This window comes from Apodemus sylvaticus, chromosome 5 (assembly GCF_947179515.1).
Source record: "Apodemus sylvaticus chromosome 5, mApoSyl1.1, whole genome shotgun sequence".
In the NCBI taxonomy this organism is placed as follows: Eukaryota; Metazoa; Chordata; class Mammalia; order Rodentia; family Muridae; genus Apodemus; species Apodemus sylvaticus.
Window position 1 is genome coordinate 5,270,415 of NC_067476.1, and position 13,454 is coordinate 5,283,868.

The 13,454-nt window shown below is 51.9% G+C and overlaps 1 protein-coding gene across 1 annotated transcript; it reads right to left on the bottom strand.

Moving 5' to 3' along the window:
- Positions 1-377: 377 nt before the first annotated feature.
- Inpp5e (inositol polyphosphate-5-phosphatase E) lies at positions 378-13,357 on the bottom strand. The gene is made up of 11 exons (XM_052181895.1): positions 13,121-13,357; positions 11,885-12,928; positions 5,209-5,332; positions 4,664-4,761; positions 3,545-3,669; positions 3,012-3,131; positions 2,524-2,631; positions 1,873-2,034; positions 1,692-1,807; positions 1,066-1,202; positions 378-642 (listed from the first exon to the last, which is right to left on the bottom strand). Exons 2-11 carry the CDS (start codon positions 12,706-12,708, stop codon positions 510-512), a joined length of 1,947 nt encoding a protein of 648 aa, XP_052037855.1. The 5' UTR covers positions 12,709-12,928; positions 13,121-13,357; the 3' UTR covers positions 378-509.
- Between the last annotated feature and the right edge of the window lie 97 nt (positions 13,358-13,454).

The window sequence follows — 13,454 nt, forward strand, 5'->3', positions numbered from 1 at the left end:
GAGGAGAGGTCCCTACTCAACTGGGGGTTGGGAACCTGGGACCAGGATGTAGAACCTCAAAGCCTGTCACAATGTCTGTAGGGAATATCCCAGAATTCTAGTCCTGGCAGGTTCTAGAGGTTGCCTGGTCCTTTCCTTCAGGAAAGGAGCCATTAGGAGGATACAGATCTAGAACCTGGGCTGTAGCATGAGAACAGGAATAAAAGGAGTTTGAAGAGATGGCAGTGCTCAAGGGCTCAGGATTGCTCCTGTAGGGTGAAACTGCTGCTTGGTGTCCACATGCCCCACTCAAGTCCCTGCCATGTGCCTGTGGGAATGGGATATAAATGAGTTTTGTCCTAGCCATAGCCCACTGCTATCCTGAGGGACAGGGTCTGTGGTGAGAGCAGGGGAGCCCCTAGCCATGGTTTATTAGAACCCTAGCATTACAAGAACATCGGAGAACAAGCTCATCTCTTTGCAGTGACCTTGGTCCCCCAGCAGCAGTGGCCAGTCCTGGTCTGGAAACTTCAAGACACAGTGCAGACAGCACTGGAGCTCTGACTCTTCAGTGCTTCTTGTCTCTGAATCTCCTTTGAAATCCGTCTTTTAATTCCTATCAAGTACAGTTCTCGGTCAAACTTGCCAGCAGCTAATGGGATGCTGTGAAGGAAAGACCTTTAATAAGAGCCGTCCTCAACTTAGCTGCACACCTGCTGGGCCCCACAGAAAAAGGTCCAGAGGTTGGGGTTTATCCCATCTAGGTTGCCCTAGCTCCAACCACAACCCTGAGTATGCAAGTGCCAAAAAGTGATACAGATGCCTCCTTGGACCTGCTGCTCCAGAGGCTTGCTTAACCCCAGGGAACCAGGCCACAGAACAAGCCACCTCTCATGCCTTTACAAAGGCTAGTAACCTGGGAATTACCCTAGGAACTGCTAGGACCCAGGCTCAGGTGAAAACAAACTCGTAATAACCTGGGGGCTGCGTGAAACGTTGGCATGTCCTCTCCTAAGCCTGCCACCATCCCCCAAAGTCATCCGAGAACTGGCAGGAGCCCCCTTTGAGGGGTGAGCAGGGGCTTACTTGTCTCGTCCTGGCCTCACTTTCACCCGGAACAAGCCATACACAGGACGGTGGTCTGAAGTCTTGATCCCAGGGCAGGAGGAATACTTCATGGGACAGATGTCACCCTTGTGGCGGCTTTTGTACAGGACTCGGTCCTTCAGAAGAGATGGTGAAGCAGAGACTGCGTCATTCTGCTGTACGTATACTGTGCAGCGCGGGGTAGCCTGCAGCCCTGGCCTAGCTGTTTGAGTTAGGGAGTCCTCCCCACTGAACAAGATTGTTATGCATTTAAAGTCTTTATGTGGATGCCATCTATTCCTTTCCAGCCCTCTGAGAACAAGGAGCTGCCTTGCTCTCATGACTGTTCTAGGGTCTCCCAGGTGCCACCAAAGAGTCAGGGTCTGGTGGAAAGGCCAGGTGAGAGTGAGGTGTTTCCCACTTGTTCTCATCTGGTGCCAGGCAGATGGACTCGGGTGTGAATCCAGCTGTGACCCGTACAACATCCAGAACACCATCCTCCACTGTGCAGGCTGTGAGCATGTAGTCACTGGCCTCAGGACTGGCTAACCTGGCTGGCTGCTGTGTGCTGAGTGTCCAACACTGCTTGACTGGAGTCCCGAGGCAGGCCAGAGTCACACACTCACCGTGTAGGAGGGCGTCCTCTGCTTGCAGGTGCTGTCGTAGGTGTCCTTCCCAATGTCAAACTTGTAGGACGGGAGAAAGTGAATCTCCGCCTCCTCAAAGCCCCTGAAGATGGACCCTGCAACACAGGCAAGTTCAGGGAGGGCCGGCCGTGCCTGAGGGCCTGCTCCCCAGGCCACTCACCTTTCTTCATCTCCCGAGTGAGCTGGTCATGTTGCAGGAGTGCTAGCACATCCACCTCTGGCTTCTGCTTCAGGAAGGCCTCCACAGCCACTCGTCCACCACTCAGGCGGAAGTTGAAGTCCCCAAACCAGAAGACCTCATCAAAGCGGGTAGTGACATCCCCTGGGCACATGTGGGGGAATACATTGGTGCTGGCCTCCCCTCATCTGCTATCATCTGCTGACAAATGGACAGGCTCTGGGCCAAGTGACAGGGCCTCCTTTGTTTTGGTCCCCTTCCCACAGAATCACAGCTGGGTGGCAGCTCCCCCCAGGAAACGAGTGATAGGAACGGCAGAGGCCAACAACTGCCGAGGTTTGGGAAGCTCTCTGCAGTCTAGATGCAAAGGATGACCTTGATACACACAGCAGGCTAGTCATCTATTAGCTCCTCACAGTTCAGTGCAGGCCAGGAAGGGGTCAGTACAGAGGACTTGGGGACAAGCCACTAGACCTGAGCTCCCATCTGCCCTGCTGCAAACCCAATGGCTATTTCAGTTACAAGGACTCCATGATTCTCATAAGTCCTCCAGTGGTTTCTGCTAAGCTGCCAGGGCACAAGGGACAGAAACAGTCATGTTGCCAGAGTATCTTGTGCAGCTGTAATCCTCACCTGCACTAGAGCGGTAGGGGTTTGTGTCTGGCACGTTCCGGGGCAGGGCTAGGGCTTGGATGGTTCTACTGTAGTCCAGCAGCCGCTCTGCTACCTTCCCATCTCCAGCTAAGGGACAAAAACAGAATAGACACAAGCTGCCCCATACCCTGACTGTCCTCAAATACTACCCAGTTGTCTGCTGTAGGCTCTGTCTCAGAGGACTGGGGTTGACAACAGGGAATGTTCTGAGTATCAGACGCAATCAAGGCAGAGCCCACCATTACTAGCCCACAGCAACTGGCTCCGAACCTGGACAGAGGCTCACAAGCCAGTGCCAGGACTATATATGACTGGCTTGCAAACACTTACAGGACACTGGCTTGCAAACACAGGTGAATATAACACAGGACTATATGACTGGCTTGCAAACACAGGTGAACAGGACTATATGACTGGCTTGCAAACACAGGTGAACAGGACTATATGACTGGCTTGCAAACACTTACAGGTAAAGTGAGATGTGATGAAGAGGAAGGAGGTGCCAAAAAACGTGAAGCTGACGCCCAGGGCCCCCTTGGTCTTGATCTGAGACACGATGCGCGTAGTTACTGTGGAGTACTCGACCTCTGCAAGGCAAGGATCAGCGGTTCAGGGCCTGCACAGGCACAGCTACACTAGGTGTGTGTGCACGTGTGTGTTCCCAGACATGGGATCCCAAGCACAAAGTGCACATTTGCCCGAGAGGGTACAGGTTGCTGTGAGGGCACCCATATGTAGACAGGGTCCATGTGTTATTGAAGCCTGTATATGGAGACACCTAGAGTCCTGGCAAGGGCCAGCAAGATGCTAAGCCTGAAGACAATACCACAGTTGATTCTAGAACCCATATGGTGGAAGGAGAACTGACTCTTGTAGGTTGTCCTCTAACCTCCACATGTGCTCTGTGGTATAGGCACATATGAGAGAGAGACAGACAGATACAAAGAGTGGGACAGAAATGGAGAGAGGAGGTGGGGAGAAGCCCCATGGTATCACCTACCTGAGCAGAACCAGATGAGGTCCCTACGGATAAACAGGGACATGTACAGGACCCCATGTGCTGCTGATGACAGCAATACATACTGAGGACCCAGGGTCTCCTGCAGGCGTGTCTCCCACTCCCGCCTGTGGGGAGGAGGCAGGTTAGATAGGGCCTTTCAGCTCCACCCTCGCCCATAGGCTGCCCAGAGAGCCTCTGGAAACATTTTTTTCTTTTTCTTTTTTTTTTCTTTTCTTTTTTCTTTTTTGTTTTTCTAGACAGGGTTTCTCTGTATAGCCCTGGCTGTCCTGGAACTCATTCTGTAGACAAGGTTGGCCTTGAACTCAGAAATCCGCCTGCCTCTGCCTCCCAAGTACTGGGATTAAAGGCGTGGGCCATTTCTAGGGGACCCCATAACTGTGCCTCATCTTGTACTGAGAATGACCAGGCTAGCCAGGCAGTGGTGGCGCACGCCTGTAATCCCAGCACTCTGGGAGGCAAAGGTAGGAAGATTTCTGAGTTCAAGGCCAGCCTGGTCTAAAGAGTGAGTTCCAGGACAGCCAGGGATATACAGAGAAACTCTGTCTTGAAAAAACCAAATCCAAAAAACCAAAAAACAAACAAACAAAAAAGAATGACCAGGCTAATCTAATGGCATCGTCATGCACCATGAGACCCTTCGGGTTGGCTTCAGGCCCAAGATCTCAATCTGAGGGCATATGCAGATCTCTAATCCCACCTGACTATGCGAATTATCAGAGAGCTATGGGCTGGCAGAAGTGGGTCCCATCTCTGACAAGCTCCCTTCCCCAGAGCATACATGGTCTGCTGCTATCCTCACACAGGCCAGGAAGCCCCATAAACTACAGTGAGGAGCACATAGCTGTGGAACCACTTTCCAGGGAAATCAGTTGGTGCCACAGGATATGTAACCAGAACAGAGGCAGCCCAGAGCCTCTTGGCTGCCTCTGCTCCCTTGGACAAGTGTTGACAAAACCTGAAACACTACTGACTTTGATACTCATTTTAGTGAGGTGTGGAGGTCCCTCATCTGGCCCACCCTGCTTCAGTTCCACGAGGGCCTCAGTCCCTCTCGAGTGCTCTGTCCATACAGGACACGGAGGCTGAGTAGAACCTCACCTGTCAGAGCAGCCCTCCTGAACTCCAATGACATACAGGTCCTGAGTGTAGTCAGCCTCAACGGGGAGCAGAAACTCATCCAGGTTTGCTGGGAGCTCCTGCAGTGAAGACCACAAAACAGTCAAGACCACTGGGATCCTGCAGGTCAAGGGCAGAGGTCCAAGAGCAAGGCCACACAGTCACCTGGGAGTTGTCCCAGGAATAGTGTCTCTTCAAAGAGAAGTGTGCACAGCTGTGTACACAAATGTCATGTAGCCTTGACATTTCAGATACTTCAGAGTCCCTCTTTGAGCACAACTGTTCACTGGCCACTTCCCAGCCCGGCGTGCCTGGCGTGCCCGGCGTGCCCGGCGCCCCTTCTTACCAGGTGCTTTGTGACTGCGCTGCCTGGGAGGTATGACCATCCTCCCAGGTGCGGGCCCAACCCTGATCCCTCACGAAGACTCATAGAGACTTGCCTATCTTTATGACTATGCTGTGACCAGTGAACTGTGCTGGGGCCTCCTGGGGCAGGACTCCTGTGTCACCTCACCGTGACCCCTCACCTTCTGGCCCTGCATGTTCCAGGTAGCGACGAACAGAGCCACGCTTCGGTCTGGGAAGTACCTGGCCAGCTCGTCTGCTCCTAGCAGGGCCCCACTGGCCAGAAGACTTCCCTCCAGATAGCTCCTACAAAAAAAAAAAAAAAAAAAAAAAAAAAAAAAAAAAAAGGCAAGTGAGCAGCCAGCTTCAGTGAGGCCACAGTGACCCAGGTCGGGACAGGCACCTTTGGGGTCACCCTCTCCTAAGGTATCAGTCCTATAAGCCACAGGGCCTATAAGCCATTAGTGTTGCCCCTAGGGTTGGGATTTCCTTAGCCAGCGTGCAGTACCACCTTCACACCAACACAGATGACCCCCATCTCCTCCTGTATTAAGTCTGTCTCCAGGTCTCAATGGAATGAAGCTACATCTGTCAAGCTGAAATACAGTCCTAATAGTGTGATGAATCTCTGACCTACCCAGGGCATATGTGTGCACCACACACTATAGGGGCTGCCCAACCAGCCTATACAGAGATATTGAACATATACAGACATTTTATATATATATATAAAATGGAGAGAGAGAGAGAGAGAGAGAGAGAGTACAGAAACATGAAAAGTTCCAGAGAGAAATGATAGGTATGGTTGTGTGCCCAGAAAGCTGTGTTTACAAGGGTGATGGGATCTGAACCTCAGGGCTGGAGACATGGCTCAGCAATTAAAAGTACAGGCTACTCTTCCAGAGGACCTGGGTTTAATTCCCAGCACCCATGTGACAGTTCATAACTGTCTATAATTCCAAGTGGTTTGACAGACTACTCACACAGACACGAATGCAGGCAAAACCCCAATACATGTGAAATATAAATAAATCATCAAGAAATCAAAATCTTACATAATTTTTCATACACTGAGAAATACTAGATTTGTTTTCATTATTCTCCAGCATTTAAGAAATGGAAGTCCTGGGGCTGGTGAGATGGCTCAGCAGTTAAGAGCACTGACTGTTCTTCTGAAGGTCCTGAGTTCAAATCCCAGCAACCACATGGTGCCTCACAACCATCTGTAATAAGATCTGATGCCCTCTTCTGGAGTGTCTGAAGACAGCGGCAGTGTACTTACATATAATAATAACTAAATCTTTAAATTAAAAAAAAAAAAAAAAGCCGGGCAGTGGTGCATGCCTTTAGTCCCAGCAATTGGGAGGCAAAGGCAGGCAGATTTCTGAGTTTGAGGCCAGCCTGCCTGGTCTACAAAGAGTTCCAGGACAGCGAGGGCTACACAGAGAAACCCTGTCTTGAAACACACACACACACACACACACACAGAAAAAAAAGAAACGAAATGGAAGTCCTGGAGCTGGAGAGACGGCTCAGTTGAAATCACTAGCTACTCTTCCAGGACCCAAGTTTGGTTACTAGTGTCCCACATGGTGTCCCAAACACCCTTAACTCCAGTTCCAGGAGATATATTTTATTTTTATTGTATGTGTAAGAGAGCTCTGCCTGAATGTGCCTGGTGCCTGTGGAGTCCAGAGAGGGTGCGAGTGAGCACACAAATGCATAAAATGAATCTAAAGAAAGACATTTAAAGTCCCTGTGAAGCCGGGCAGTGGTAGTGCATGCCTGTAATCCCAGCACTTGGGAGGCAGAGGCAGGCAGATTTCTGAGTTCAAGGCCAGCCTGGTCTACAGAGTGAGTTCCAGGACAGCCACGACTACACAGAGAAACCCTGTCTCAGAAAAATAAAACAAAAAAGCAAAACAAAACAAAACAAAGTCCCTGTGAGCTTGGTGCATGTGCACTCAGGCCGCAGTCACCCTGGGAGCCACTCCTCCAAATGCTCCCGTCCTGGATCCCCACAGTCCTGGATCCCCTGGATCCTAGCTGTCCTCTCCTCTGCACTCTGCTTGCCTCACTGCCCTGCCCCCGCTGCTTGGGCTGAAGCCTCTGAGTGCTCCCTGCCCACATGCCCTGGAGGCTGCATCTGACTAAAGGAGGCCCAAACTCTCCGTTGGGTTCCCCTTCTCCTGCATTTCTATCTCCCAGAATCCCAGGCCCCCTCCCGTTTCTCCCAAGGTAATTTCCCTCTCGTCCTCACGCCCACCCACCAACCAGTTCTACCTGAAGAGACTGCCACAGTGCAAGGCAGGGTCTGGGACACACTGAAGCTGCCCTGTGGCACCTCCAAAGGAAGCTCGCTGGTGCCTGTGCTGGGGTTCACTTTGCTCCCACTTACTATGTTACTGCCCTTTCCTAGGGCTCAAGAACACAGCATCACCCCAACACCAGCTGAGAGGAACCCTGAGGGCTTTTCACGTCTCTGGCCTAATTAAAAACAAAACAAAAACCATCCAAACAAACAAAAAACCGACTTATTTTATTTATGTAAGTGTTTTGCCTGACCCCCTAGAACTAGATCATGAGCCAGCATGTGGTTGCTAGGAACCAAACCCAGACCTCTGCAAGAACAGCCAGGACAGCCAGGGCTCTCAACTGCTGAGCCATTTCTGTAGCCACCTCTGACTCCTATTTTCGGTGATGCTAGAGGTAGAACCCAAGGCTTCATATATGCTCCGCCAAGCCCTCTACCTCTGAGCTACGTCCTCCGTCTTCTCTCCTTTCTTTCCTTTCCTTCCCCTTCCTTTCTTTCTCTTTCTTCTTTCTTTTTCTTCTCTTCCTCGTCTTCTTTTTGTTTTTTTGAGACAAGGTCTTTTTGTGTCCAGGCTGATCTTCAACCTTTAACCAAAGATCTTCTGTTCTGTCTCTTGGTAGCTCCACAATGCTTACCCTAACCTTTCTTACTGTTTTTGGCCAAATCTGTTAAGAATGCATGAACAAAACCATGTTCCTCTGAGTTTCAAATTCTAATCAAGTCTTTAAAAACAATAGGCAATTGGTGCCAGAACCCATGTTCCTGAACCCCATGGGGCAGAACGTCCTAAGGGTGCAGCTCTATAAGCCTTCAGGAGGTAGCCTGGCTGCCTTAGGGAGGAACCTTCATGACCTCCCCTCCAAGCCGGTGAGTGAGAGTCACTAACATGTTAGCTGGGTCCACACACTGACCTGGTAGGAGCAAAGTCATCAGTCATATAATTTAGGAAGGAACCACTGAGCACAGGGCAGACAGACTAGCCCTTCGGTTGGCAGCCCAAAGCCCCGCACCCTTCCTTGTAAGCTGTCTCTGTTTCCTCCAAACTAGGGAGTCACACAACATGACTGGACAGCAGCAGGGTAAAAGCTCGTTCCTGTGCCCAGCCTCAGGGAGCACAGCTTCTTCTCAACCCACTCAGGGCAGGACACTCCAGATCTTCTGAGGAAAAGTGGCATAGAAGCCTTTAATCCCAGGAAGCAGATATCTCTGAGTTCCAGCCCAGCCTAGTCTACACAGCAAGTTATAGGCTAGCCGAGGCTACATAGTGAGACCTTGTCACAAGAAAGAAAAAAAAAATGGAGGGTTTGGCTGGTGAGGTGATTCAGCCATCCACCTGATGGTGTATGTGTGATTTCCCACATGTACAAAAGGGCCAACTCCCACACTGTCCTGATTTATATGTGCTCGTGTTCACTATGCAATCCCATGAGCATGTGCGCACACGTGCATGCATACACACATAAATAATGCAAGCTTTTTTCTTAAGTAGTAGGTGAACTACTGTAACCTCTGGGAACAAGATGCCCTGGAAGGAAGCCAGTGCCTCTTCTGAAACAGCAGTGGCAGACTCACCTAGGCCTGATCCAGCCACTAGGAAGAGTTTTCACAGAGTTGGAGAGCTGCTGACTTAGCAGTTAAAAGCACTAGATGCTCTTCCAGAGGTCCTGGGTTCAATTCCAGCACCCACACATGGCATCTCATAACTATAACTCTAGCTCCAAAGGATCCAATACTCTCAGACACACATGCAGGGAAAACCATCAATGCTCATGAGATAAGCAAATAGTTTTCATGCTTTTCAAATTGTTGAAAAAGAAAACAATAACACTATTTCATGGCTTGTACAAATCCAATCTGTGTCCCACAGTGCTGTGTTGCCAACCCCGCTGTCCTCTCTGCCACACTAGTACCAGGCACTCTCCCGGATGAGGGGCCACAGGCTAAGACCGGAAGAGCTGAGAGCCACACCATGCCGACCGCTGATCTAGAAGAAGCTGCAGTTGTGAGGTGTGAGGCACAACTGGAGGAAGCCCTCCTCCCTTCATCATGTCCCTGTGGCCCATGCAAGGCACTCAGACTTATTTTCACATCCTATGGATTGCACAAAACAATGCTTTGAATGTAGTGGAAACTATGCTTTAAAAAGACCCCCATGAGGAAGGATTGAGGCCCCGAAGGGGACAGAGACTCCACAGGAAGACCAACAGGATGAACGAACCTGAACCTCCAGGCTCTCAGAGACCGAACCATCAACCAAAGACCATGCACAGGCTGCACCTAGGCCCTCTGCACAGATGTCGAAGACGCACAGTCAGCCTTCATGTGGGTCCTGTACAACTGGAGTGGGGGCTATCCCAAAAGCTGTTGCCTTTATGTGAGATGGGTTCTTCTAGCTGGGCTGCCTTGTCTGGCCTCAGTGGAGAGGACGCTAGCCCTGCAGAGACTGGATATGTTAGGGTTGGGGGAGACCCAGAGGGGCCTCCACCCTTTCAGAGGAGAAGGGTAGGGAGAGTGGGGGAAGGGACTGTGGGAGGGGAGACTGGGAGGGTGGGAGGGTGGGAGGGGAGTATCAATCTGGATGTAAAGTGAAAACAAAACAAAACAAACCCTTGGGACTGGAGAACAGGCAGAGAAGGTAAGAGTGCTTGCTTCAGGCAGTGGCAGCCACACCTTCAGTCCCAGGACTAGGGAGAGGCAGGTGAGTCTCTGAGCCTGGTTTACTGAGCTGACAAAGAAACGTCTCAAAAACAAAACAAAACAAAAACAAAAGCTTGCTGCTTTTCTAGAAGATCTTAGTATGATGTCCAGTACTATTGGGCAGCTTACAATTACCTATACCTCCAGCTCCAGGGAATCCAACACCTCTGATTTCTGCAGACACACACACAAAACACACACACCTAATTTAAAAATAAGAATATTTAAATATTTCAAATATTTAAAAGGATTGCTAATGACCTGAGGTGCTAGGACACCAGGGCACGCTGTGGAGGAGCCAGGCTTAGTGAGGAGCTGTAGCAGAGGGCTGTGTACAGGGAGGGTACCGGAAGCAGGCCACTCCAGCAACTAAAGGGAACTGAATAGTGGTCCCACGCAGATGTGTCCACCTGAGGCCTCTCAATATGTGGCTCTCTTTGGAAGCGGTCTGTGCAGATATAAGCACCCCAGCATCTCCAGAAGAGAGCATTTCAGTTAGCAGGCCTGGAGTCACTGACTGGAAAACTTAGAAATGACCACCTGGGGATACAGGCAGAAACTAGACTGCAAGAGACTCCATCATTCTCAGAAGAAAGGAAGGTTCCTTTGGCCTAGATCAAGGCATCCTCATGTCACTGTAGGTCTCTTATACGAAACCTTCTAGCACCTGTTTAGGTGGCTCCTGGAAATAACACGGGAGCCCTCCCCACTCACACTGTCCCACCCACCGCATGTCCAGCAACATGGTTGTGGGAAAGCTTTAGGTAGGATACACCTTACAGGCCAAGACCAAAATCCCAGAAGGGGATCAGCTTGGGAAAGGAGGCTCCAGATCTATAGAGGCCATGCTCTGGTCCTGTGTCCCCCATGGTAGATGTGGCCCCAAGAGAGGGGAGCCAGCAAGGGGAAGACATACAAGAAAGGTCCGTCTTGTGATGGCTCCTGGGCTCTCCTCAGTATCAGTCCATACAAGTTAATTACTGGAGTCAGAGAGGTTCTGTACAGTCTCGGGGGTGTGTGTGTCAGGTGACAGTCTCAGTGGACATCAGCAAGTGCCCATCTCGGACACTGGGATCCTGTGGCTCTAGACAGTGTGGAAGCTCTCCCAAGGGCACAGGATAAGCTAGTCAAGCCTGCTCCTTGGCCCTGTAAGTGGCCCCTGGGTGTCACTGGTTGAGTGGGTTAACTGGTGTCTAAATGGTGTGATGGGACAGCATCCAGCCCTCCTTCGGGTATCACTAGAAGCCCCTGAGTGCCCCTCATGGGCAGTGGTTTAAAAAAAAAGTACAACTAAAGAAACCTGTGACTCTTCACACAGAGAAACAAAGGGGCCAGTTCAGAGACTCACTGAGAGAGCTGCCTGACAGCACGCATGGAAATACAAAATACAGGTACAGCAAGGGCGTGATGGGCGTGCTCTCATCTGCCTACGTAAAGAATGAGGTAGACAAGCAACTTTTATGTGTTCATAGTGTCTGTGGATGACACTGAGCCCCAAAGAAAAGGTTCTGGAAGGATACAGACAGAGGAGGAAGGCATGATTTCTAAGAGAGGACAGGGGATCTGCTTTATTTTCCATTTCTAAGTCTTAGGCATTCTCTATTTGAATCCATTCACATAGCCTTTGGGTGGCTTGTCCTCTTCTGTTTATATATTTATGTAGATGGTGGCTCACTGTAGCCCAGGCTGGCCTTGAACTTGTGATGATCTAACTAACCTCCAGCCTTTTAAGATCCGGGATTACAAGCAAGAGCCACCACGCCTGGCTCAGTTTGCAAGGGCCTGATTAGATGGGGCCTCTGGATGACAGCCCCTCCCTCCCTGACCCTCCCTCCTGAAGGCCCTACCTGCTCCTGATGTCCTTGGTGCGGATGGGGGCCAGAAGGCTGAAAGAAGATCTGGCTGAGTGAATGGAGTGGCTGTCACCAGCCAGGGGGCTCCGGGGTCTGCTGGGGCCCAGGTTGCTGTGAGCCCTGACCAGTCTGGTCTGCATTCGGAGCTTGTAGTCCTCGTGCTCAGGGTCAACCTTGTTTGCTGTTCTCAGGGAACTGGAGGCTATGTTGAGGTCCATAGCTGGTGGTGTGTGTGAGGCATTCAAACTTGCCAACCTGGAGGGGGGCCCACCTGAGGCAGCCTCTCTGTGCAGGAGGTCCAAGGAGGTGCTGATCATTCCAGAAAGACAGTCACTCCACAAGGACGGGCTCCCTCCCTCACTGCCTGTGGCCCTTCGGGGCTTAGGTATCTCCTGCAAGGATGTGCTAAGGCAGGGCAGGGGACGGCTACAGGCAGGGGACTGGGCTACTGAGTCCTGCAGGGAGCCCCTGCAGGGACTGGCCCCATTCTGGACAGCCAGATCCTCCTGACTACCCCGGAAACGCCTCCTTCTCCAGCCTTTGTCATCCAGGGACAGGGTTCGCTCCAACTTGGGTCTAATGGGTGGCTGTGGGGTGGTGAGGTTTGCCTTAGCTTGTGGGTTCTGGTTGCTTGGTTTTGCTGGAATGCTGAAAGGAGACATGGGGTTTGTCTCTGAACCTTGACAGTCAGTGGCTGCTGAGGAGCCTGGCGTTGGGATGAGCTTCTTTTCCGTATTCGGAAGCTGTCCCTGGAGCATTCTGCCTTCCAGCTGCCCAGGTGCCTCCGTGTGACGCAGGCAAGCTGACTTGGACGGCATAGTCCGGACCTGGCCAGCCCTGACCCACTCAGCCTGGCCCTCCTAAGGAAAGGGATCCTTTCTGGGAGGTTAACAAGCAACTCTTGTTGTCAAGGATGCACGTCAGAGTTCGCCAGCTGGATGCCATGAAAACTCGGGTGGCTCTCTTTGTGGCATGGGGCGGTCCTTTTGGAGCAGGGCCTGTAGGTGCATGGCTGGAGACTTGAGTTCTCACTGATGCCTGAGGAAACCCAGAAAAATCTCTTAGCTCCTCGAAGCCAGCTCGCTCGTCTTAAAAGCGACCTCGTAAGAACAGGCACCAGGGGGCCGGGGCTGCACTTCGCGGAGCTGCAGAAGTCTGTCCAGCACCCCCGGCCAGCCCTCCACCCCACCGTGGCAGAGTAGGGCAGCGCGCTCAGCGTCCTAGGCTCACCTGCGCCCTCCGTTCGGTCGCAGACCCGCCGCCGGATGCCCGAGGTCTGATCCAGCCGGGCCCGGCGCTGGCGGAGGCGGGCCTAGCCCAGTCACGGTGGCGGCCGGAACAACGACTGCGGCCCCGTGCCCTGGCCCCCGCCCAGGGTTCGCCCCAGCTCAGTCTAGTGGTCACCCTGGCCCAGGTCCCGCTCTGTGGTCATCCTGAGAACCGCCCGGCCCAAGACCATACCGCCGCCACAGCGCCTCCTAGCGGCCGGAGGACCACAGCCCCGTGCCTGGAAGCCACGCCCCCACACGAGCTCCCGCCCTGCCGAGCAGAGGCCATACCCAGA

Coding starts and splice junctions, on each gene's coding strand:
- Inpp5e (XM_052181895.1), bottom strand. CDS start 12,708: ATGCCGTCCAAGTCAGCTTGCCTGCGTCACACGGAGGCACCTGGGCAG. Junction 3,132..3,544: donor CCTCATCTGGTTCTGCTCAG/GTAGGTGATACC, acceptor CTTGCCTTGCAG/AGGTCGAGTACTCCACAGTA. Junction 2,632..3,011: donor CATCACATCTCACTTTACCT/GTAAGTGTTTGC, acceptor TTTGTCCCTTAG/CTGGAGATGGGAAGGTAGCA.